General features: G+C 36.1%; 1 protein-coding gene across 1 annotated transcript in view; it reads left to right on the forward strand.

Annotated features, from left to right (window-relative positions):
* LOC113236436 (rapamycin-insensitive companion of mTOR) overlaps positions 1-19,384 on the forward strand; it is a 28,318-nt gene extending 8,934 nt beyond the window's left edge. Inside the window, exons 10-24 of the mRNA XM_026472498.1 lie at positions 555-740; positions 1,157-1,365; positions 1,934-2,324; positions 3,319-3,542; positions 4,338-4,521; positions 5,219-5,483; positions 6,675-7,242; positions 8,002-8,126; positions 8,318-8,402; positions 8,676-8,822; positions 10,684-10,845; positions 11,376-11,524; positions 11,726-12,559; positions 17,837-17,952; positions 18,494-19,384. Of these exons, the coding sequence (XP_026328283.1) occupies positions 555-740; positions 1,157-1,365; positions 1,934-2,324; positions 3,319-3,542; positions 4,338-4,521; positions 5,219-5,483; positions 6,675-7,242; positions 8,002-8,126; positions 8,318-8,402; positions 8,676-8,822; positions 10,684-10,845; positions 11,376-11,524; positions 11,726-12,559; positions 17,837-17,952; positions 18,494-18,727 (3,879 nt within the window). The 3' untranslated portion in view covers positions 18,728-19,384. The remainder of the gene's footprint in view (positions 1-554; positions 741-1,156; positions 1,366-1,933; positions 2,325-3,318; positions 3,543-4,337; positions 4,522-5,218; positions 5,484-6,674; positions 7,243-8,001; positions 8,127-8,317; positions 8,403-8,675; positions 8,823-10,683; positions 10,846-11,375; positions 11,525-11,725; positions 12,560-17,836; positions 17,953-18,493) is intronic.
* The last annotated feature ends 4,639 nt before the right edge of the window (positions 19,385-24,023 follow it).

Raw genomic sequence — 24,023 nt, forward strand, 5'->3', positions numbered from 1 at the left:
GTGCAGAGGTGGGTAATTTGCAGACTATTCTGGTCACAGCATCAGTAGTATACCAAATTTCAAGTGATTTTGAATCAGACTGTCTACTCTCATTCTCCGTCCAACATCCCCCGAAGCAATTACTGTCAAGTATGAAGTTTCATTCGCATCATGCATCTTAATTTGGCCGAGTATTACTTATTTGTCAGTAATTTAGTAGCAGTAGAGCTTCTTGTGTAAGAGTTCGTCCAGGGAAGTACTGTCACCTTACCTATGTTTACCACAAAGCAGTAATGTGGACATTACTGCATTCCGGATTTGAAAATACAGCCACATGGGACCCCATGTGGCTGTATTTTCACCAGCACCCGCCCACCCCCCTGAGACATAAGTTGGCAGACTTGTTAGTGGCAGTGCCCCTCAGATCTTTGCGATTTAAAGCCCTGAGTGGCACTGCAACTGTTACAGACAGGCGTGTCGTTTACCACCAATCGCACGACTTGTTCGTCCCTTCATTTGGTATCATAAAAAAATGTATATTCTATAAAAGTTCACGACATGTTACTCTTTTTTAGGAGCATGACGGCGGTCCTATGTTGAATCTTAACGAAAGTGGGCACAGGACATGGGTGGCACGTATTATAAACTACCTTAAGCCATCTTCGAATAAATACTCCCATACTGATTCGACCACATGTCACGGACACTGTGCAACTCGCGCTGGATGTCAGCTTATTAGGCATTTACTGCGGTATAATGACGTAAGTACTAATGTCAGTGTTCCATAGTCAATTGCTTTGTCTCAATCGGATTAATACAAACAAACTGTATGAAGCTTATAAAATTTAATCGGTAAATTTACCCCTATCATTCCATCTCATTCAAGGACAATTCTCGCTTTGTATAAAGGAATCATCGCTTGGTAAGTGACGACTTACCACAGAGGCGACAAAAGAATGAACTTTTAAAACAATGCCAAAAGACGTATGAAACATGTTGTGCTATATCGTCACTTTCAACTGATCAAATTTGTTAAAAACCTCAACTGTTAATACTAGAATTTTAATTAACTAATATTGATGTCAAAAATCAATTCTATCTCCACCTTATCACAGTCCAAAGTAGCTTATATTAGCAAAACAACTTTTACAAACAACACCAATTTTATTTCTTACAGCTGGATTCCCAAAGAATGCTTGAAGAGTTGTACTACGATGTAAGTCGGCAAATCGAAGCCATAGAAACAGGCCGTAAGGCACACGAATGTCTCTTCAGTCCACAGCACATGTGTAATACCATGTGTCAGATGTACTTCCTGTTCATTGGGCAGCTTTGTCATACGCAGACTGGGCTTAGACTGTTTAAACAGACCAGGCTTTATGAAAAGTAAGTGAATAAGCTTAGTTGGCATAGCTTCTGACACGGTTCTTGGAAGACGTAGGTTCGAATCCAATCGGAAAATTTTCAGTTCAGGATCGAGTACCATACACAATAGAATTTCTATTCAGTACTAAAACAAGCGCCTTTGTGATATGGTTTATGAAATTATAATTGCCAAATTAAAAGATTGACTTTTTTATATCAATGAAAACTATATAAACATAAACAGGAAAAAAAATCGTTGCGAAAACGATTTGTTTTGATTTTTTTTTTAATAATTGACATTTGACACGTTTGGTTAATATGTCTCGGATACAAACATTGCTAGCGGTAGCATTTTGTTGTTCCAATTAACTTTATAAATATAAAGAATAATTATCAAAGTTTATTTAACTATATAACTAACGTGACAGCTATCATGACAATTTTATTAATATTAATTAATCACTTCGTACTAAATTACTATTATATGTGTATGAAAATGTAACGACGAATAGATATAATAATACAAATTGATGGTGCAGTATGTAGAGTATAACAATATCCTAATTAATAACACTTTCTCTTGTTACAGCCTCTTAGAGCTATCAACGAAAACGCACCACAGTTGTTATGTGAAGTTAGTAATTTCGAGTCTAGATTATACTCTGGATTCGTACCCGCGAGATATTCTTGCCAAAACATTAACTTGCAACATTCAAGCGTCAAGACTGTACGCTACTCAGTTTCTTAACGTGTTACTTCGCGCCTCAAGGAAGTCGCGCGAGCTAGTGCGTCGAAAGTCGAAATTAAAGAAGAATTTCGTCCAAGAACATTTCCGGTCGCATAAAGATGAAATGGACGGGTCAAGCGGTGTAGATATGGACACGTGGATATTTCAAATGTTGGTCGGACAAGTCAAGGATGAGTCTAAAGCTGTTGTGAAATGTGCTCTTTCTATATTAGAAGAAGCTTACAGCGTGCCAGTTAGTACTTTTGTCGTAACTATTAGATTTATACAGGGCTATGCAGAGTGTCTCCTATTCTAACGGAATTTTTTATTTTTGCCAGAACTGACCCGTGCGCACTTGATTTTGAGTTTTGAGTACACTACAGTACACTACGTTTTAAGAGAAAAATTAAGTTTTGATTGTTGCTAGAGGTGGGCGTTTAAACGAAGCGCACTTGAAAAAGTTTTGCTTTTTAATATAAGCTCACAGACACACTTATAATTTGAAGTTTTTTTCTGTAAAATGTAAGTGCACATTTGACCTCCCATCTCACCTGTTGGAAAGTGACGATGAGTTGTAAGCGGTGCTCAGTTCAATGCTCATTACTATGTGCATAAGTTTCAAGTCCCGCCACCTAAGTTTCCTAAACAAATTAATTCGTTAATTTGAATTATAATGTTATAAATAAAAATTAACTCGTGTTTTGCAACCTAACTTATCTCAATACCTACTTTCTTACCTTTCGCTGTCAACACAATTGTGCAAGCGTTTTTTAACATAAAGTCTATAAGGCTTAAGCTTTTTTCTAAACGATGTTGTAAGCTTCAAACTAAAAAGCGTTGCAGTGAAAATATCTTTTATGAGCAAGCTTATTAAAAAAGTACAAAGTTGTAACATTTAAAATTTATAAGCAGTGACTCAAAATGGCTCCGTCTAAGTACTTCAAAAGTAAAAAACCTTAAAAATATTTGTACATGACAAAGAATTTAAGGTACATTTCAGTTTGAAACTGACAAAAATGACAACAGCACCTTGACAACTAATTGTCACAAGAAGAAAAACAAATATTTTACGCGACCGCTGGCGACAACTGTCACTGTAAAGTCATGTTTACCTTTACCTTAATATGTTTTTTCGGTGAATTAAAGTTTCACTCTATATTGTGAACGCGATATAAGTCGGACGGGAGACAATACATGATTTTGTAATGCGGCCTACTTTGTTACTCAATTGTTTTTATGTTTTATAGGCGTACGTGGAAAAATTATTACCCCTGAAGGACACCCTCGGTCTAAACTGTCGCCTAGATAAATCTTCGGATCCGACTTCCCTGGACCTGTCGGCGGTCGGCGATCGCGGTTATTTACTATGGTTATGCCTGGAAGTCGCGGCTGCAGCGCAGACGTCCGATTCCAAATCATCTGCTTTCCTCAAGAAACATCTTGATTTTTGGACTAAAAGTTACAACTACAGGTAAGTGTAATAGTGATAAGATCATGGTTCCGCTTGAAACGCAATGTTTCTATGTCAATCTTCTATACTACGTCCCAAGAGTACTTACATATATAAAAAATAACCGTGTTAAAAAAAATATAAATGAAATTTCAAGGTTTTACTCTTTTTTTTTGTTTAAAAATAATAACTTCTTCTTCTTCTTCTTCTTCTTCTTCTTCTTTCTCTTAGGAACCCATATCCAAATCGTAATTTTATTTTTATATAAGATACAACCGGCTGATCAGATAATTAGGGAAAGTTTAAATTTTGTTTGAATTATTGGATATGTGTTCCAAAGGAAAGTTGTTACAGTACCACGCGTGGATTGACCATGTGAAATTTTAGACGTAAATTGCTTGACAATTAGTATTAGTATACAGAGCGATATTTATTGTCTGATCTTTTTTTGACGGAAATAGTTTTGGTGTGATGGTTAAATTTTTGTTCAAGTGTGAGTCTTCTATAGAAATGGACATTGTTAACATAAAATGTTATCTGAATCTGTAAATGACGCCGTGATGAATCGCAGATAATACAAATGTTCTTATAATATAGTGATAATTCTATCGTGAAAATGTGATTCACTCAAAAGCAAATGTTTATTATTTTTATTCATTGTTACTGAATCCTCACGCTTTGCCAAAACTTTATATATACCAAAATTATTTATATAAAAAAAAACACTGAATGATGAAATGAAACACCTAAGACAATTTCCCTGTATGTCCTGATTAAAAAATGCACTGTATACCATCTGAGTTCTTATACCCACAGATACGTGCGTCTAATAGAAGCAGCTGTCCACGAAGCGTTAACCCTTTGCGAAGGAGGTCGTCCGGGTGCCCGAACGCGGCGGGCGGCGCGAGTTCCGCCGAACTTACATGCTGCCTTGGCGGCCTGCCCAGCTGCACCGTTTGCCAGGGCGTTGCTGGCTGCCACGTTGCCAACGCACTACAAGGTTCGTTTCTCAGCAACTATTTTCTTGGGCCTCTATAAGGTGTGAGTGAGTTTGTGGGTAGGTTATTTTGAGATATTTCAAGGCGTATGTGAATAGACACTTTCTCCGCGCGCGTGTTTTAGTTTGTTCAGTAACCGTTAGGTGAGATCGTGTGCTTATCTATTTCCTTGAAAAGAAAATGATTTGCATGTTTGAATGAAGGAGAATGGATAATAAAAAAAGCAAACCAAGTTTACCATGACAAATTTTGCTTCTTGTTTTAAATTAGGTGAAGAAACCGTCAGTTCATTAATGTATTTTCGTTCTTTTCACTGGAACTAATTTTCGCGAAGAAAATATATACAAAATGCAAAAAAACTGAAGCAAAGAAAAAGAAATACAACTTTAAACTATTTTCTGTTATTTTACCGCATTTTTTTAAGTATGTGGTGCAAGTATATTCGTGCACCATAATTAAACGCAAAATAAGTAACACCACAGACGATATTTTTTAATGATGCTAGGGAGCAGTTGGCTGTATGACAGTTTTTCTTTAGTCTGTTTACATAGCACTTTGTTAGTATATGTATGATTTGTTTATACTTATATACAGCCGCTCCATAAATGACAAATTTTGTCGAATCTTTTTTTTTAAGCAATGCAAACGTTTCCGACCATGTTTGACAAAAATACATTACGTGTATGATATTTCTTTTAGATCCTGCAGCGAAAAAAGTGCACGAGCGAACAGGAAATAATGGACCTAAAGGCGTCTCTATGGGCTCTTGGTAACACAGCTGTTACCCCTCATGGACTGCAGCAAATCATGCATTTGACTAACGGATACTTGGAGGATTCAGTACCGGTGCATATAGTGCGACTTGTCAGATACAGCCCTGTATATTCTGTGAGAGCAACCGCTTTCTACGTTCTAGGACTTTTTGGCAGCACATTTGATGGCGCTAATCTGCTGGCTGATTTAGGTAAGTAATAATTTTTGAGTTAAGATTAACGTGACCATTATCTTTTCCCTCAGAACGGGACGCCTGTAAATTTATTATTGTTTTAAAAATAACACACATTTTATGATAGTTACGAATGTTTAACGATTTAAAAAAAAATAGAAAGAACTAGAATTGTTTAATGTATCAAGAATTAAAAAAAAAAGAAGTAACTTGTGTAGGCTTTATATATTTTTCACTTTCACGACATTTTTTTAAAGTTATTGTTACGTGTGTTTTTTGTTTCGTGAAAGCGGGACACTTTTAAATTATTTGAGGATAGCGGGACGTGAAGCCTAAATGCGCGACGTATGACCACATTAGTTACACTCAATTTACATTGCCGCGAAACTAAATGGGAAACAGAATAATTTTTGTAAATTGTTGAATTGAATTTAAAATTAGTGAATTGCGTAACGTAGAAACCCGATACGTACACTTTTAAACTTTCGCGTTGCATTATGCAACGCTGTTAACTACTGACATTTTAAAAAGGAAATAAAACATTACATTAGAGTTTCGGGCAGGTTGCATCACTCGTTATCACGGGCTGACTGACTTAAATTAAAATATATTAAACCATTTGAAATGTATTAAGTAAATTAAATCGCGTATATTTTTGTTTTGAAACCTGACACAAGCGAAAAACAGGTCTCGCGTCATCTGAAAAATTTTTGCGCAGTTGAGTGTCACTGGATTCCCTATTCAGCTACTGTATCGTATCTAGTTTGTACGTTACACAATTGATATGGCGTCGTCTTAGAGTGAAAACTTTGCGCGTTTTCACATAGTTCGTGTTTACTGATTTTTGTTGAAGAAAAAATTTTTAACTTTTATCTCAAATATATTATTAAAGTAACTAAAAGTATATTAAAAAAGTAGTGTCTGAAAGAGGTATAATTTACTGATTAAAATGCTAACAATAAACATTATTGCTTTTACTACATTTTACACCACATTTTTATCTTCGTCCTGAGAATTTACATAGAAATCATATACGAGATATTCACTCTAAGACGACGATAAAGTTCATAATGCAATGTACAATTTCTTTACAAAAATTCACCACCATTCCGTTCTGCAAGAATGTAAATTCAGGCTAATGGTTTTAGTTGTAGGGTAATACAGATAAAATGGATATTTCTTAATCATTTATTATTCTTCATTATCAAGGTTGGCTCTGCGTGCGACATACACGACACGATCAATTCCCAGTAATAACAGACGAAACCTACCTTACATACGACGTTAATGTCCACAATTACCCATCAAACATCACGTCTCCCGATCGCCGTTATAACACCTATGACGTCGACACGAGCGAGCATTCCGATCATACAGAACAAAGCGTGGCCGAGAGCTTGCATGATTATCCCAAACAACTAAACAAAACCGGGTTAATTTCTACGGATGACCAAAAAGACCAGGACGTGGTTGATCATAAAATCAATGTACCCGAAGGCCGTAGAGAACCGGAGAAAAGGAAATCGAACACCCTGCCTATACAAGGTTGTTCTAGTTCACATGACCGTCCGACGTTATCTGAATCAAGAACTGTAGACATATTGAGAGATTGTTCAAACTACGAGCGTCTGCCGCATATGAGGGCGGAGAACAGACTGCTGATTGGTAGAATGAACTCTTTAGAACAAGCTCACGAAGGGAGAGTCAGAAACACTAGTGAGTCTAGCACGAGTGGCGTAAGCAGCTGCGATTCTTTCCTAGGGAAATATGCTATTCCGTAAGTTTGTACAGTTATTTTGATATAATAATAATCATAATTAATTTTTTTGTATCGAAAACACGTATATTTGTTTATCAAACAATTTTTTCGGTTGATATTAGTCTGCTGTGACCGTGGGATACATATAGTATATCCTAGATATACGCGATTTAGATCTGTAAAAAAATATTTTCGTTTCCTATGTGTAACAATCGTAACAATCGCGAAAACTAAAGAACTCGATGTTCTGATATCTGATACGGTTTTTTATCAAATATCCAGATGTTTAAAAGACGAGTTTGTTTGGCGACATACTCTTTTAGCATGAGAAGGTTGTTTCGGTACTAATTATTTCTAGACTCAGTGCTCTAAGTATAATTAAGTAATTTTGTTACTTTGGAACTTAAAATACAGGAAATTCAATACATTCGAACCAGACAATTTGTGATTATGTACAATAAAATTAGATCGAAAATTTCTTTCAAAAGAGTTGTTCCGTTAGTGGTACTAAAATAGATGGAAAATTTAATCAGGCTATCGGTTAGTTTTTTGTAAAGAGCACTCAAAATCTAGAAATTCTGAATTATAAACAATTTTTTTACCTGCGTTTTCCAGAAAATCGTCAAGGATTTTTAATACTATGTAACTTAAAACGGAACGGAATTTCACGGAATTGAACGGATTGTTATGTAATTTTGTGGTGTAAGGACTGAGTTGGGTTAAGTTTATTTGTAATGCTATACTGTTTTGAAAGTTAAATTATTGTTCGGATTGTAGTGACAGAGTGAGAGAGCTAACCCTCAGTCCTATTCCGAGCTCGTCCAGCTTGTACGGCATGAAGAGCACCAGCAGTTCGCAGCGTCCGAAAATATCCGATTTGCAACGACGGACTTCTACCTCGAGTAAGAAACATAACATTTTTATTATAGTTCTCGTTGAAGGCTGTCAATGAAATAAAACCACGTCTTTTGTCTTCTGTTGTTTCAAGCTGATGACTCCAAATCAGTATTAATAGAGCTGCGAAGAGAGTTCATACTCAATGTTTCGATTTATTTCTGACGATTAACAACACACGTTGTACTGTATTTCGTAGGTTTCACAACTCCAGACGTAGCAAGTTCGCCTCCTACGCAAATGGACATGACTGGATATGCCACATTAAAATCATTGAATAGGCGGTATGTATTAAGTTTCTGTTTGTATTTGATTTCATTTCATAGCACACAGGCCTTAATTGAGGCTATCAGCGCAAAAGTGGTATTATATAACCGACATTTAATTTCTTTTTCTACAATATTTCTTTAAATGATATTAAATACATAATTATTTTATATTTGGATGTTTCATGTATAAAAAAATTAGTAATTCATAATTTTTCATACATGAATTTTGCACTGTGCCCAGTAGTGGGACTATATACAGATTAACTATTTTTATTATATAATTTATAGACCTCACGTATCAGAAAGCGCGGCGACAGGCACGAACGAAATCGACGACCTTTGTTGGTTGATTACGGGCACCGATCGACGATCGAAGCCATTCTCTTCACTGCGAGATAGAGCGAAGTCTACTAGAGAGCGCATGACTAAATTAAGGTATGTGTTTTATTTATTTAAATTCTGATAAGTGACTTATTTACACTGAAAAGTGGATCTATCGTTTCGTTTTTAGTAATAATACTGAACTATACAATCATACTAATCACTAGAGATGAAACGGACAGTGATTTGGCCGGATACCGGATATCCGGCGAGCACTTAGGCCGAATATCCGGCGAGCACTTATATATCTGACCCATTACCGTAAACATGTCGAGATCGGTTTACAGCGCGCATCGCCGTGAGTGATTGATAAGGGAATGATTGCACTTTCACATTGACGTTTGATTTGTGACTTGGTTTTTATAAAAACGATTAATTTATTCGAACAAATACACAACAGAAACATGTTAACAGTGGAAAAAAAATTGCAAATTTGGCAATATTTTAATGTCATTGCTGTTTGTTTGTTGTGTGGAATGCAAATTTCCCGAGGCGGAGAAGGAAAAAGCAGTTACGTAATTCTTTGGCTATACTAAAATTCCGAGTTGTTATAGTTATAAGTATAAGCTTAGCACTTGATACCCCCGTTACTATTTTGTTTCAATTTTATTTCATTAATTTGTTTGTTCTAACTTATCTAAGCTTTGATATTTGCCATAAATTTTTGAATAACCTCTTCGCATAGGAAATGAAACTATTTTTCCGAATTTAAATCGCGTATATTTGTTTTTTCAAACAAACCTTACTAACCTAACCTTGTCACCTTAACATTCAAAAATCTCTCACTAAATGTCACTAGCGGCGACGAATGCCGAAAAGTCAGTACAAATATCTATAACAAAAACACATAGGACAATTTGGACGACTCGGTAACCAGACCCGTGACTCCGTTGGTTAGAGCAATGTTACGGTGCAGCATGAACGTGAGCGTTCGATCTTTGTATTCATAACAAAACTAGTGGAGTTATTTCACTAAAAATCTCCATAAAACATTTATATTTTGTAAACAGTAATTCAATAATATTTTATCTATGACCTTAACTCTAACCCTTCTCGAATTTTGTATTAATTCCGCACGTGGTTGCGTTATTGACCAAAGCTACGGCGTATGGCTTCACAACATAATGAATATAATAAGCCACGTTTCATTTAGTATATGCATCGGGCGTAGTTTGGAGTTGTAGTAGAGTACTTACAGCTGGCACCTGAGACATGTTATCTGTTGTTGCATTAGAATGACGGTAAATAGTAGGTTATGTGACTGTTACATAATGAAAGGCATTGAAGTACGAGTGTGGGTTTATGAAACGTGCCGACAGGCGAGTTTTATAAAAACATCACACGAGTGTACACACACTGCTTTTTCTATACACATTATAAGCTCTCTATGGTGTGCTCAGCAACCACATACTACGACTGGCGAAATGGCGGTAAATAAAAACTTTTCTCACGCATGTTACACAACTGTAGGCTTTATTTAATTCATAGACAAACTAGAGTCGGCCCCAACTAACCATATCGTTCGATATAAAGTAACGTGAAATTTGTCAAAATTGTTTGCTATTGACATTTCATTTCGAATAAAACTTCGTCTCGACTAATATTAGAATTGAGGTCAAATAAAATTGTTTTGTTTTTCAGTTATTATGCCATAATAGCATTTTCACAGACAAGAAATGTGTTCCAACAAAACAGTTTATCTTTATGCTGGTCGTAATTTGCGGTTTTTGAACACATCATATAGGGTTTATGATATGTCTGTAGATTAATCTGTAATATATTTGTAGTTGAACTACCGTCCGTGTATGTTTTCAAATAATTTTTGTTATATGTTTCCCTGTTCTGTGTTCTCATGTAAGTGAATTACTTGTGATCCTTATTAAGAATAAATATCTTAAGCCATACATTTTACCAGCTTACTTGACTACGATTGGAAGCCTCTTTCCCTGGCCGATGGCCGACAGTCGCCTCAGCCTCCGCCCCGCGCGCCGCGTCGCATTCCCGCGCCCTCTTTGCCACACCCGCCTGCGTACATCGGTATTTGTCTGCCCAGAGACCTTATAGAATTATTCCCGAGGTAAGTGAACCAGAACACAATGAAAATTTTTATAATAACGTGTAATCTAACATGCTATACTATTGTATTATCTAAAAAATTGGGTTATTCATGTATTTTGGTATATTACTTAATATGTAAGTGAAAGGACAACAATACCACTTTGAAATTAAATCGTATACAAAATATAATATAACGCATTTTTTGTCATGTGCAATATGTTCGTGCGCAATACAAGGTCTATTAAGATCAGTATCAGAGATTGTCAGAGCTCTACCTTCGAGGGCTCGACCTACATTACGAAAACTAAGCAACTGAGCAAATTTACAAAAGCTCTAAAATTGTCCAAAATTGATTCGTGGCTGTATCGAACTAAAACTTAAAACCAAAAGCGCTTGAGCACGAGGTTTTTTAACTGAGTAATAAGAGAACTTTCATTTGGAGTACTAAAAATTACACTGTGTTTAGAATTTATTTGACGTCACCCGTTCACGCTTTCACATTTCAAACAAATTATAATGTGCTGTTAATGTTTAATGTGTCCTCAATAGAGAGAGCGATGGGAAGGAGGAAGATGAGACAACGAAGGATCAGCCACGAAGGAACCGAGTACCGTCCTTTCTCGTCGACTCTAGTAATGCCAGTACCGATAACAAATCGCGAGCGACGCCTGACAGCCAAAAGTTAGCTTATCTTAGAAGTAAGTGAAAATAAATTCAAAGAATAATCCTACAATACATTATATATCTGTTTCTATCTTGTTATTCATACTACGCATGCAATTTAATAATTAATGACGCAGTAAATTAGAGTGAGTTTCGTGAATACGGTCACTCAGAATTTATAAAAAATATTTTCCTTGTATAAATTCATTCTTTCATATAACACTAATTTAATTCAGGTGGTGACGTCCTACGTTCTGCAACAAATTTCGTGGCCAGCACAGCCGGCGCAGGACCCAGTTCAATATTGAGCAGAACGGGCACAGCTAGAGAACTCATGACAAGTCTTACGGAAGTACCTAGTGCTAGTACAGCCTTACCCACTGGTGGAACTAACACCAAACTAGAAACCAGAAGTACCAATACAGGAGCAACAGGGTTCAAAGTTGTTAATGAAGAGGAAATCAACGTAAATGACCCTATCGTAGATACAGCACCAAGTGCCAAGGACACAGATAAACCAAGTTTCAATAAAACCGAGGCTAACTTTACGAATATAGTTGATAAGACTGGCATTAAAAATGTAATCGATATTGGCGCAAGAGGTGATGTAGCCGATGGACCAAGTCACGGCAAAAATATAACCACAACCATAACTGGCTTGGGAGACACTATGGCCAATTTATGTAGCAATGATGAAAAACCAGTGAACACAAGTGACAATGTCAATGTCACCACTGAAACTAAACCAAATATTAATACTACACCAAGCGACATAGCAGCCACCTCGAGCACCACTAGTGGAGTGCGATCAAATGTTAGTACAGCGGCAAGTGACACTGGTACTAAATCGAGTACAGCCGCTAGCGATGCTGGTACTACATCGAGTAAAGGAGTAGTCGTTAAACCTACGTCTGGAGCAGTCAATACGAGTGCACCAACTAGTGAAGTGGGCAATACGAATACGTTGACGAATAAAATCGACCGATGGCGGCACTCTACTGTCGATTGTTTATTATTGATCCGGCCACCACCGAGATCTACACATGAACTGCGTGAGGCCTTTTTCGCTGGTAAGTTTGTCAATAGATAGCGCCCAGAGATGGGCACTGGGCTAAAACCCAACCAACCCGCCCGGGTTTTTATCCAAGGCGCCGTGTTTTAACTAATTTCTGCCCAAATTCGTGGGCGGAAACCATTGTATTTCGTCGCTTCATTCTCGATATAACATTTAACCAGATAGTTTCCTTAACTTGCTAGGCAACATTGCGCGGTTTTTAGAGAAAAAAAAATGCTTTGACGTTGACACCCCCTACCAGGCATCAACCGCCATTTTCTATCCTCATTCCTTTTTCGTGCGTGGCAACAAGCACACCTCCAAAACTCCGTTAAAATGTCAAAGCGAACAAACTTAGGAAAAATCGAATATTATAAAAGTAAACTGAAATACTTGGAAAATGTAGATGCCAAATGTCGTCGGCGTTATAGGATCATAATATCATCGTACGAGTCGGACATTGATCAAGGTAAGATTTTTTCTTACGCTCATAAATAATGAAAATAAAAAAATTTTAAATATTCATCTTTATCATATAGCACTACTTGCTACTTCCGCAATGATAATAAATGTTCGCTTTCTTACATCGCAAATTTTAATCGAACCTACATTTAATAAAACATCGGGTTAACTGCGAGTTATCCCCGATAACCAAATCGAATATAGGTGGATGAAAATCCGAACAGATATACTAATATATGCATTTTATATAATAAAAGTGCCTCGGGGTGAACCACTAGTTAAACACGATAATGAAATCGACTGCGAGTCGATTTTAATTTGGACAGTATTAGTACCTACGTGCTAATAAGTAACGTACGTTTTTTAAACTACGTCGTAAGAAAAGTATATTTAAAATAAAATTAAGTTGGGGTTAACCATGAGTTAACTGCGATAAGAAATCGCGATAAGGACAGCGAGTTATTTCAATAGAAATTGCACACACGTGCAATTAATAAGTGTTAACGAAACACGCCGTAGTTAAAACTCAATTACCTATCTAATGCAATTGTAAAGAAGATCGTTAATGGTTTTAGGCGACAGCCACCTGCAAAACCAATATGCAATTTCGTCAGCAATACCATTATGTAAACAAGTACCAACACCAGTCTGTAATACCCCGCATTAGTTTATCGCCAGACGACAATAAAAAATGGCATATCACAATTAAAAACTTACTTGACTTGGGATCAGTGACTAAGTGGTGTCCTAGAAAATATCAATACATTTCTAGTACTTTTTTAGCCCCAAAACGCAACGGTAGTAGTCGTGGGAAGAGGACTATCGAATTGCCTCAAAATTGATACCACCCAGGGGTTTCATGGCCAATAGACCTAAAAAGGGTGTATTCACTGACATCTATCTGCGAAGCAGATTGAATGTACCAAATATTTCAGTATTTACCTTGTGGTTCGTATGAAATTGAAACCTATGAATTTATATTTATGCTCTGGCATACGGCTTGTCCACAGCATCATAAGTGTTTACCAAAATCATGAAAGAAGTTGTAACACATTTGAGACAACAAGGATTTAAGTTCGTGGTATATTTAGATGATATTTGTTGTATATCAGCTGATTATGACCATGCATCAATAATGTTAAAGCAACCATTAACTTATTGCAATGTTTAGGCTTCATCGTTAATTATGGCAAGTCTGTGTTACAACCCTGTTAAGTTTGTAAATTTCTAAGATTCAATTTTGATTCATGAAATTTAAGTATAAGTTTACCTTTAGAAAAAAGTCCAAAAATTTACCATTTACTTTAAAAAATAATGAGGTTACCCCGATGTATCATACGGGAGTACGCTCAATTGATTGGTGTCCTCATCTCAGTTTGCACAGCCACTAAATACGGTTGGTTATATACAAAATTACCGGACATATAGAAATTTCTAAGTCTTCAAAAACATGATGGTAACTATGAAACAACAATTTATCATCCAGATATAATTCTAAGTGATTTGAGTTGATGGACAGACGACATTTACTCGATTTCATCGTATATGATATCGTATACCTCAAGTTTTAAATTAGAAATTATACAGATGCGCCGCGCACCGGTTGGGATTCCGTATGTGGCGCGAGAAGCACAGGAGGCCAACGGAAGGCTGTTGAGAAGAAGCACCATATCAATTACTAAGAATTGCAGTATTCTTATATTATATTAGTATAATCTGATTGCGTTACATTGTTGCGAGTACGCAATACTACGGCGATTAGTTGCATAAATCGCAAGGGTGGGATCCAATACCCTACTTTAACGATTTAAGTAAACAAATTTGGCAATGGTGCGAAAAGCCCAACATAATTGTGTATGCATATGTGCACATTATTTAAATACAAATGTCCTCTCGCGCCTTCCCGACCATTGTCAGACGTTTCGGACAACCCGAGATTGATCTTTTTGCATCCCGCACCAATGCCAAATCCGTTATTTTTGTCTCTCGGTTTCAGGATGCATTTGCTGTAGATGCCTTTACACATAATTGGCATTCCCTTTTTTTTCTGCGCAACCTTTCTTTTTATTATTCAAATGCATACGCAAAATTATTGATGACCAAGCAAATGGTACTCTTGGTTTTCCATATTGGCCTTCCCAGCCATGGTTCCTCCTGCTGCAAAGCCTGTTGGTTTCTGACGTGATATATTTTAACTCAAGCGAATCATTACTAAATCTTAATGCAGGCGGCCTCATCGACTGCACACTACCCTTTCTACCGTTATCAGGGCGCCCTTCGCCTTCCGCGGAGTCCCACAAGAGGCGATGACTTTGCCCTTAGCTTTTCTTTCTTAAAATACACTTACACAATATAATGTGTCCCTAAAGCTCTGGTGAGAATTTTGCAATAATAACAGTCTAAATCCCTTTAACATATCAATGACATAAATAATAGAATTCTTAACGTAGGAATTATAAGTTCGTATGGAACCTTGAACAGCCATCGCTCTGCTTTATCTCTTTTAAAGCCTGAAACAGGCTCAGACGGTCGCATAAAAAGGTTGAAATCCAGTGCACCAAAGTATAGTAATAGTTGGAATGCCCAAGCCGTTCTCGTATTAGTTTCAATGTGGTTTCCCAACACAAAACTTCCTCTTGAAAAACTTACGAAAAAACATGTCATTTTACTTGCACTTTGTACTACTGCACACCGCGTACAAACTGGCATTGATTAAAATGAAAAACATACAAATATCAGATATTCCGATTAAAATTGCAATACCTGATTAAATCAAAAAGTTTGTGCCTGGTCGCGTACAGGCCACATTAAATTTTCCATATTTTAGAGAGGATCCAAGTATTTGCCTTGTCGCAGTTTTCAAACATTATATTTTTTTTTGTAACACAAAATAAGACAACTGGATGTCAGGGAACGCTCTTGCTGACACACAGAACTCCCCACAAAGTAGTCACGAGTCAGACCGTGAGCCGATGTGTACGGCAGATGTTGGATAGGGCGCGGCGGGTGTGGACACAGCAATTTTCGGCGCGCATAGCACGCGGTACGCCTCCACTCCAGAGGTGCCGATAGAGCTCATACGCAAGGCTGCGAGTTGGGCTCCGACATCTCACATCCTTTACTAGATTTTATAATAGACTAATGCTTACTGAAGGCGAACACACGTTCGCAAGAACCATTTGCTTACAACGTAATAAAACGGCAAATTATACTATTCTAAATTAATAATAATAATCTTTATTTATAAAATTATTATATGGTTGTACGTTTTAAAAATTGCTTTGATCGTGATCTCAGGAGAAAAATCGTTATATGTTTAATGTTAAATGTGTGTAAACGTTGTATGTTGTGTGTGTATATATATATATATTTAAGAAAAATATAATATAGTTATCGATTAAGCCTCTGGTTTTTAATTTACATAAAATGAACTAGAAGCAAAACTGAATACTCTAAAACCTGGTTAAATATTATATCGAGAATGAAGCAACGAAATATAATAGATGATCAAACGAACTTCTTGAAGTGAAGTTCGATCACTATTATGTGAGTCATTACATTCAAAGATATAATCAACACCCTCTGTCCCTTGACATCGTCATATCAGAAGTAAAGATTCTGAAACTCCCAAATAAGTTTTGTTTCCCACTCTAAAAGGAATGAGGATAGAAAATGGCGGTTGATATCTGATAGGGAGTGTCAACGTCAAAACATTTTTTTTTCTCTAAAAACCATGCACTGTTGCCTAGTAAGTTAAAAAAAACTACCTGGTTAAATATTATATCTTCGAATGAAGCGACTAACATAATAGTGATCGAACTTCACTTCAAGAAGTTCGTTTGATCATCTATTATACGCGCAAAATGATGCGGACTTTGGTATAATTCCGTACTTATTAGAAATTTCCGTGTTAAAATTCTTTTTTAAACGAAAAAGGCAACTCCACACAAAACCCACCTTGCAATCATATGGACTCTCACTTACGACTAGGGATGCACTTTACGATTCTATTTTAATGAAAATCGATTGAAGTATATACGATGTAACGATTTTATATTTAAATCGATTCATATCAATGCGATTTTCAAGCGAATCGATTCAATAGAAAGACAAAATATGTAAGGAAGTAATAAACTTCTTAGTGTGCCGCTTCTCTACGAAGGTTGGCGACCATCATGGCTATTCTCATTTTTGAAGCGGCCGCACGAAACGTGTGCTAATGTGGTACGAGTCTCTCAGATTCTTCAACCACGAGGTTTTTCTTCTGCCACGACTACGCTTTCCTTGTATTATATGTTGAAGAATCCGGTATCTATTGCCCCTCATTACCTGGCCATTAAATAAACATTTATTTAAGCAATAAACATTTTGTAATAATATAACATTTGAACTAAACTCGATTAATTATAAACGAATTATAACAAACTAGTGGAGTAATTTCACAAAAAAAAAATTGAATATCAATTCAATAAAAATTTAATTAAACTCGATTAACAAATATTTAGTTGTAATTAGTTTTTACACCGGGTGTTTTTACGCCGGGTTAAAACCCGGACGCTTGTCCATCTCTGATCGCGCCTTCAGAGTTATATACGCTAAGCTTTCTCCTCATTAGGAACTTTATTGATGTAGTTTGTTATGTGTTGATGTGTTAAAAGTTAGTATAACTTCGGAAAGTTTCTTTTTCATCGATTAAAATTTTGTTTTCACATTTGACTTTCGGTTTAATATCGGGCTGGTCTACATTCCTAATTAGAAAGACGTGGCTACTATACAAGTAACTTTATTTATTCAATTCCTTTCATCGAGTGCAAACACTGTAATATTGCAGGGATGGATGCGTCTGTTGAGGCTCGTGGTGCAAGCAGCCCTATTCCTGAGCGGTCTCCACAAGCGGAAGTATTACATCACGTTCATTTTATGGCGAATCCCATACACTTACGACAGGTGAATTTACTTGTATTATATTCTGTTTTGTTTTTTATATAAAGAGATCATTTACTAGGTTAGGTTTTAACCAGATTCACACCTCTATATACTAGACACTTATGTTAACCGACTTAAAAAAAATAAGGAGGTTCTCAATTCGACGTGTGTGTATGTTATGCGATTACCTAGACATTTGTGAACCGGTTTCGGTGATTCTTTTGTTGCTGGAAAGGGGGTACCTCAGTAGCGGTCCCATTCAAATTTGAAGAAAATATTTCACCTCTAAGGCTGGCAAATTAGGGAATGAATCCGGTTTATTGGATTTCTCCCATTTTCCGTTAACCGATTTCAATAAAACTTGACTAATAGATTTAATTCCACACACTTTTGAGGTCGTTTTTTTTAAATACAAAATTATAATTATTGAAAATCAACAATTTTTATGACATTGACATTTCTGTTGAAAGTATAGAAATTTCAGAATATCCGCCATGAAGTTATGATAGCTGTGCAAATTTAACTAGGCAATTTGTAATTGTAGTTACTTAAACTTTTGCAGACTCGTTCATCACTTCTCGCCCTCAAACAACGATATCCGGAAGTGTTTCGGAGTCCATGCGTGTATTCTGACGTGTGCGCTCTCCTCTCCCGTGACACGTACATGTTATGTGCCCGCCGTTTCTTGCAAGAACTCTTCCTGGACACAAGTTTTGAATGTTTTGCTGCGGAACCTGCAAACGTTATCGCTCGGCGTGTTCCCCTCCCCTCTCCGACTGCAAGCACGAGTAAATAGTATTCAGCTGTGAAATGGCTATTTCATATGGTAACACCGGCAGTTTTTATTTCTTTTGCATTAAGAACACAGCAGGGAATTTTAACAGACGGCTTTAAATTCGAAATTAGAAATGACAATTTACTTTGGAATTTAAAATCAAAGTGTTTGCTGAATTTGAATTTCCTATTTTATTCTAACTTGAATGAACTTTAGAATTTAACATAGTTAATAATATACATGGATTGCACGTACTATCGTCGGGGTAGGCATTTTTTATTGTTCTTTGTATTGTACATTATTATTATTTTTGGTTAACCTCCGGCGTAAAAAAGTTGTTTCTAATTTGATACGGCAAGTGAAAATGCTTAGTATGTTTTCACATTTAGATGTGTCCATAGAACGGCCAGCTATCAGCCCTTTTGTAAACTCGTGGTTAGGTACTCAAAATGTCAAATTTGAATTTTGTACTTGTCCTACAATATATAATTAATTTTAATAGAAAATGTCAATATTCAAGTAAATTATACAAATTACCATATACAAAATTGCTACGGTCGAACACTTAATTTTTAGATAGCTCGATGATGCTAAATAAAAAAAATAATCATAAATGAATTCCTCCGATAAAGGCGTCAACTTATGATTGTTACACTATAATTATGTCGGTTTAAAAAGAAATATCGTTAAAGGGGTCTGCAGACCGAACCCGCCGATCCGGGGGGGGGGGGGGGGGGGGGGGCGGGGGCCTTGTTTCTAGAATCATGTCATAGGATTAGATTATAAATAAGGCGACACCAAGTCGGGCTGGTTGCCGGGTCGGCGGGTTGGGTCAGTAGAACCCTTATGCCTTGCAATCCATCAATATTACTTGTAACCAACTTCCTGCATCTGAATAGTTATGAGTCATCAAAGAAAATGATGGGACGAACACGTATCAAATTATACTTTTAAAGCGGACATTGTTTTGAGTGTTTCAGTTCCTTTAGGGCGTCATTACACTTATCGACTTGAGCCGATTAGAAAAAGTTTTATGTCCATTTGGTTTGGGTCTTCTTCGCCCTTATTGCATGAACAATCTTGTGTGTTGAACAATGTTCATTGAACATAAAGCAACAAAGCAATTGCATAAAAATTTCAGTAGCACTAGAGCTCCTTGTGAAAGAGTTCGTCCAGGGAAGTACTGCCACCTTACTTATTTCTGCCGCCAAGCAGTAATGTCTTTATTTTGTTCCGGTTTTGAAGGGTAAGGGTGCTGGTGAAATTACAGGCACTTGGGACTTATCAACTTATGTCTCAGGGTGATAGGCGCAGTGGCAGTGTCCCTCAGATCTTTGCTATTTAGAGATTTGAGTAGCACAGCAACTGTTATGAACAGGCGTGGAGTTTACCATCAGGCGCACGACTTGTTCGTCCCGTCATTTGACATTATAAAAAAAATTGCTTTTTCCGACCAACTCAAGTCAGTTCGTTTTGCTATCAATCAGTGTGGTGAGTCCCTTACTTCCAGTGACGTTTATAAGCCGTGCATAATAATCGACAGGAACACCGTGAAAAAAATTTTTTTTATCTTTATTACTCCACAAATAAATAAAAGTTGCTCGAATATACTATCACTTGAAACTGACGGCTGTCGTAATCATAATAGATTTGAAAATGAATAGATGTAGGGCTTTCAGTTGAGAAAGTCGATTCTGTGCGGTCTTTAAACTCCCGAAAAAAAAAGATTTTTTGAGACTTTTTCAAAATTAGATTTCCATGTTTAAAGGCGTATTTAGATTAACTCAAATTATAAAGTAAAAAAATATTTATGAGTTTTTCACTTTTATAGTGGACCCGTAAAAAAAGTAAGGTTTAACGTAGTTTCAGATAGAGTAGACCTAATTTTATTACTACCGATTTTCAATCTCTAATTGTAACCAGAATTACAAAAAAAAAATGTTGGTTTAGTAGATTTTTTTAAAATATTGATTAATTAAGTGATTTAAATGGTATAAATCTGGATATTTTGAAATGCCAAAAAATTTTCGAGACCGATATTTCCGGAATGAAAGCCCTAATGCGATTGTCTGAAAGATCTAATATTTTATTGTCAGCTTTTATGAATAAAAAATGTCTTCTTCAACAATCTACCACATGTACACTGTCGCTGAAATTTGACAATGTTACTTCCTATTGTAAACTTATTGCCAATATTTTGTATCATTTTGTATTATAATAATAATGTAAAAATTAGGACATTGAAATATATTATTGCAAGATACATTGCATGATTTAACCTAAGCGTACTGCGGTGCGGTGAAAAACATGTCCGGCAATAATTTTCATGTTATGCGATTTTTCTTTTATTAATTAAGAACAAATTTTTGGAAAATACGCAGCTGAATTACTCACTCGTATTCCTGTTACGTCGTGACAAGACAGAGAAGCTTACAACGTCTATTACAATGTATCCTATCTTGTTACGAACGTACAGTGTTTTGCTAAATTTATCGCAAATTTTAGGCCCATTGTCCTAACAAAGCGTAGTACCAAACCATTGAAATTCGTTATACACTAAGCGACGAGGCGATGTCACAATAATTAAACACAACTGTATTACGAAACGATTTTTCTCCGCGCCGTTCGTTAGATAAAACAGCCTTATCCACGTTTTACTGACTTTGCGGCAAGATTGTGCGAGCTAAGCCCATAAAACTTGATAATTTATATTTGTAGATAGTTGTTTAAGTCTCCTATTAATTATTATTTATGTAAAAGAATCAGTTCCATTTGAGTATTTAAAATAACAATAATTTGTTTTGTGAATATTATAACATGTTCCTGGCTGACGCGTTCATTCGCTTTGTTTAAGCGAATTAGATGAATGACCTGCATTTATACATTTCTGTACTACCTCGAGACAAAATACGGCTCGCCTGTAGTTATTATCAAAATACGTTTATTATGTAAATTGAAAGACAATAGTAAGTGTATGTATGCAATATATCCCAGAATACTATATGGGTAGTATTCCGGTAGCTCCCCATATTTAGATAACTGACTGTAGTGGGGGAACTTACCTCAACTAGTTGAGGTAAGTTACTCAACATCATAGTATTAGTCAATAGGTTGTGGGTAATATTCCAGCAGTTCCCCATGTTTATAGAAACGACTGTTGTTGGGGTACTTACCTCAATAACGATTGGGTTAAGTGCCCTAACTGTTGTAGTGGTAAGTGCCCCTCAACATACTGGTATACAATTGACTAATACTATTGACAGTCTTTCGAAATTCATTGTTTTGATTGATTGTCGAAAAATGTCAAGAATATCGAAAGGCGGAGACAAACCAGTCCTGGATAGATATTATTAATAGAGAAATGTAAGATGGCCAATGCATCCTGCCATCTGTCTAAAAAGTGTATAATTCTGTAATAGAATTTGTGGGAGATTATTTAGCTATGTGAAACCCCATTAACAGAGATCGTATAGGCTGTGTGTATTTACCTAAACTTCTAGTAGTGTCATGGAGTAGAATACCTCCCTCTGAAAGCCTGGAATAATAAATAAATAATAAATAACGCACACACTCAACATAGCCCCGCACTAGGGAAACCCTGTGTCGCGGGTGCCATGGACACACACATAGACAACCACAAATTACACCCAAACTCACGAGAGAAGTAAATGTAAGCTATACAAACATTTCTCCCGGCCCGGGAATCGAACCTGGGACCCCTGGGTGGCAGTCCGGCATAGTAACCGTTCGGCCACAGAGGCAGTTAAAAAAATGATTAAAAATATAATCAAAATAGCGATAAGAAGATCGACTCCATCACGCAGGCAGCGCAGCATTATTGATGTCTCGAATGTATCCGTGTCCCGCTCTCCTTTTCCCACATTGACAGCTAACGCAAAAAGTTGGGAGTTGAGTCCAAAACCTTAGTTCCTACTTAATTATAGTTACATTTTCAACGACACTTTTTTTTAAAAGCACCTTAGCAAAGTATTAGTACACTTTCAAAATATAGAAATGAATACATTCCGGGATTCCGAGAGAGGTATTATTCACTTTATGGATGTTTAGTTCTTCTCTGTTCTAGTTATATAAAGCTTCGAAAATACAGAACATCTGAAATATACTGTTACCGATGGAAACATCGGTAACAGTATATTTCAGATGCCTGTTGAAAAACAGGCATAAATTTAACATTATTGACTATTTCAATTTACAGCAATATACGACTTAATTTTGGTTTTAAGCTGTTGTATAAATTGTCTGCCCCATTAGATATCATCCATTTATCATATGACAATAGCAAGTTTAAACAGACTGATTGTTCCGCCACTCTTGTTCTGGCTTCAATAGTAATTTTTAGTGATGTATCCCACCTGAAGCAACGATACTAGATATTTCCTAAAAAAAGACTTGTAATGACATACAAAGTAAAATATCACTTAATCGTGTTCAACGTGTTACTTGTAATTGCATTTGATTTCGTTGTTTCTATTTGTTTTTTTTAATATAAACTCAAACAGATAGTAATTTTGTTATTCTATTGATATTATAAGTATTATTCACTGTAAGAGCAAGCCGAATGTCACATTAATTTCTTGTTATTTCTTTGTTAACGTTCAAGGGTAGTATGTAAGTAAAAAATCCTCGTTTGATTTATATCTTTTTTTATATGAGAATTTGTGAACGTACTAGCAGTATTGAAGACGGTTAGCACGCCCCATATCCTAAGTTCATGTTATACAAGCTACAGCTATCTGCATTTAAGTACCTCAGCATTAATTAGTGATTGTAAACTTTTACCTAATCGAAAACTGTCTCTACTTGCTAGTCCATTGTATCCGACTCGCATATTATAAAGAACTTTTTTCAATACTAAATTGTATGTCTTCGTTAGGTGTGGTGTGAGTTTTTCCTTTCGTACAGTGATGACAACAGCCCTAAAATATATAAAATTACCCTTAAATATTAATTAGAAAATTGGCATGTTATTTACTATACTTTTTTTATAATTAGATATTATAATGCATCACACATTTTTTAACGAATAGCCGAATACTAAAGAGCAAAATGAAGTATAGTGCCATTGTGCTGGTTCCTTGAAAATTATATAATAACTAAGTGTTGCAATATTATTACTGATTATCGATAATAATTATGTCACATTCAGTGTAATAAAATTATTATTTTATACTGTAAAATCTTTCTTTTATTTAATACATTAGAGCTACGCCAGACAGGATCTCTCGATTAGAACGAATAAACCGTTCCGTATGATATGCAGTCAAACGAGGCGCGAAGAGATATAGGAAGGTAGGGT

Source organism: Hyposmocoma kahamanoa, unplaced genomic scaffold, assembly GCF_003589595.1.
Source record: "Hyposmocoma kahamanoa isolate Upper Pololo Valley unplaced genomic scaffold, ASM358959v1 92, whole genome shotgun sequence".
Taxonomy (NCBI): domain Eukaryota; kingdom Metazoa; phylum Arthropoda; class Insecta; order Lepidoptera; family Cosmopterigidae; genus Hyposmocoma; species Hyposmocoma kahamanoa.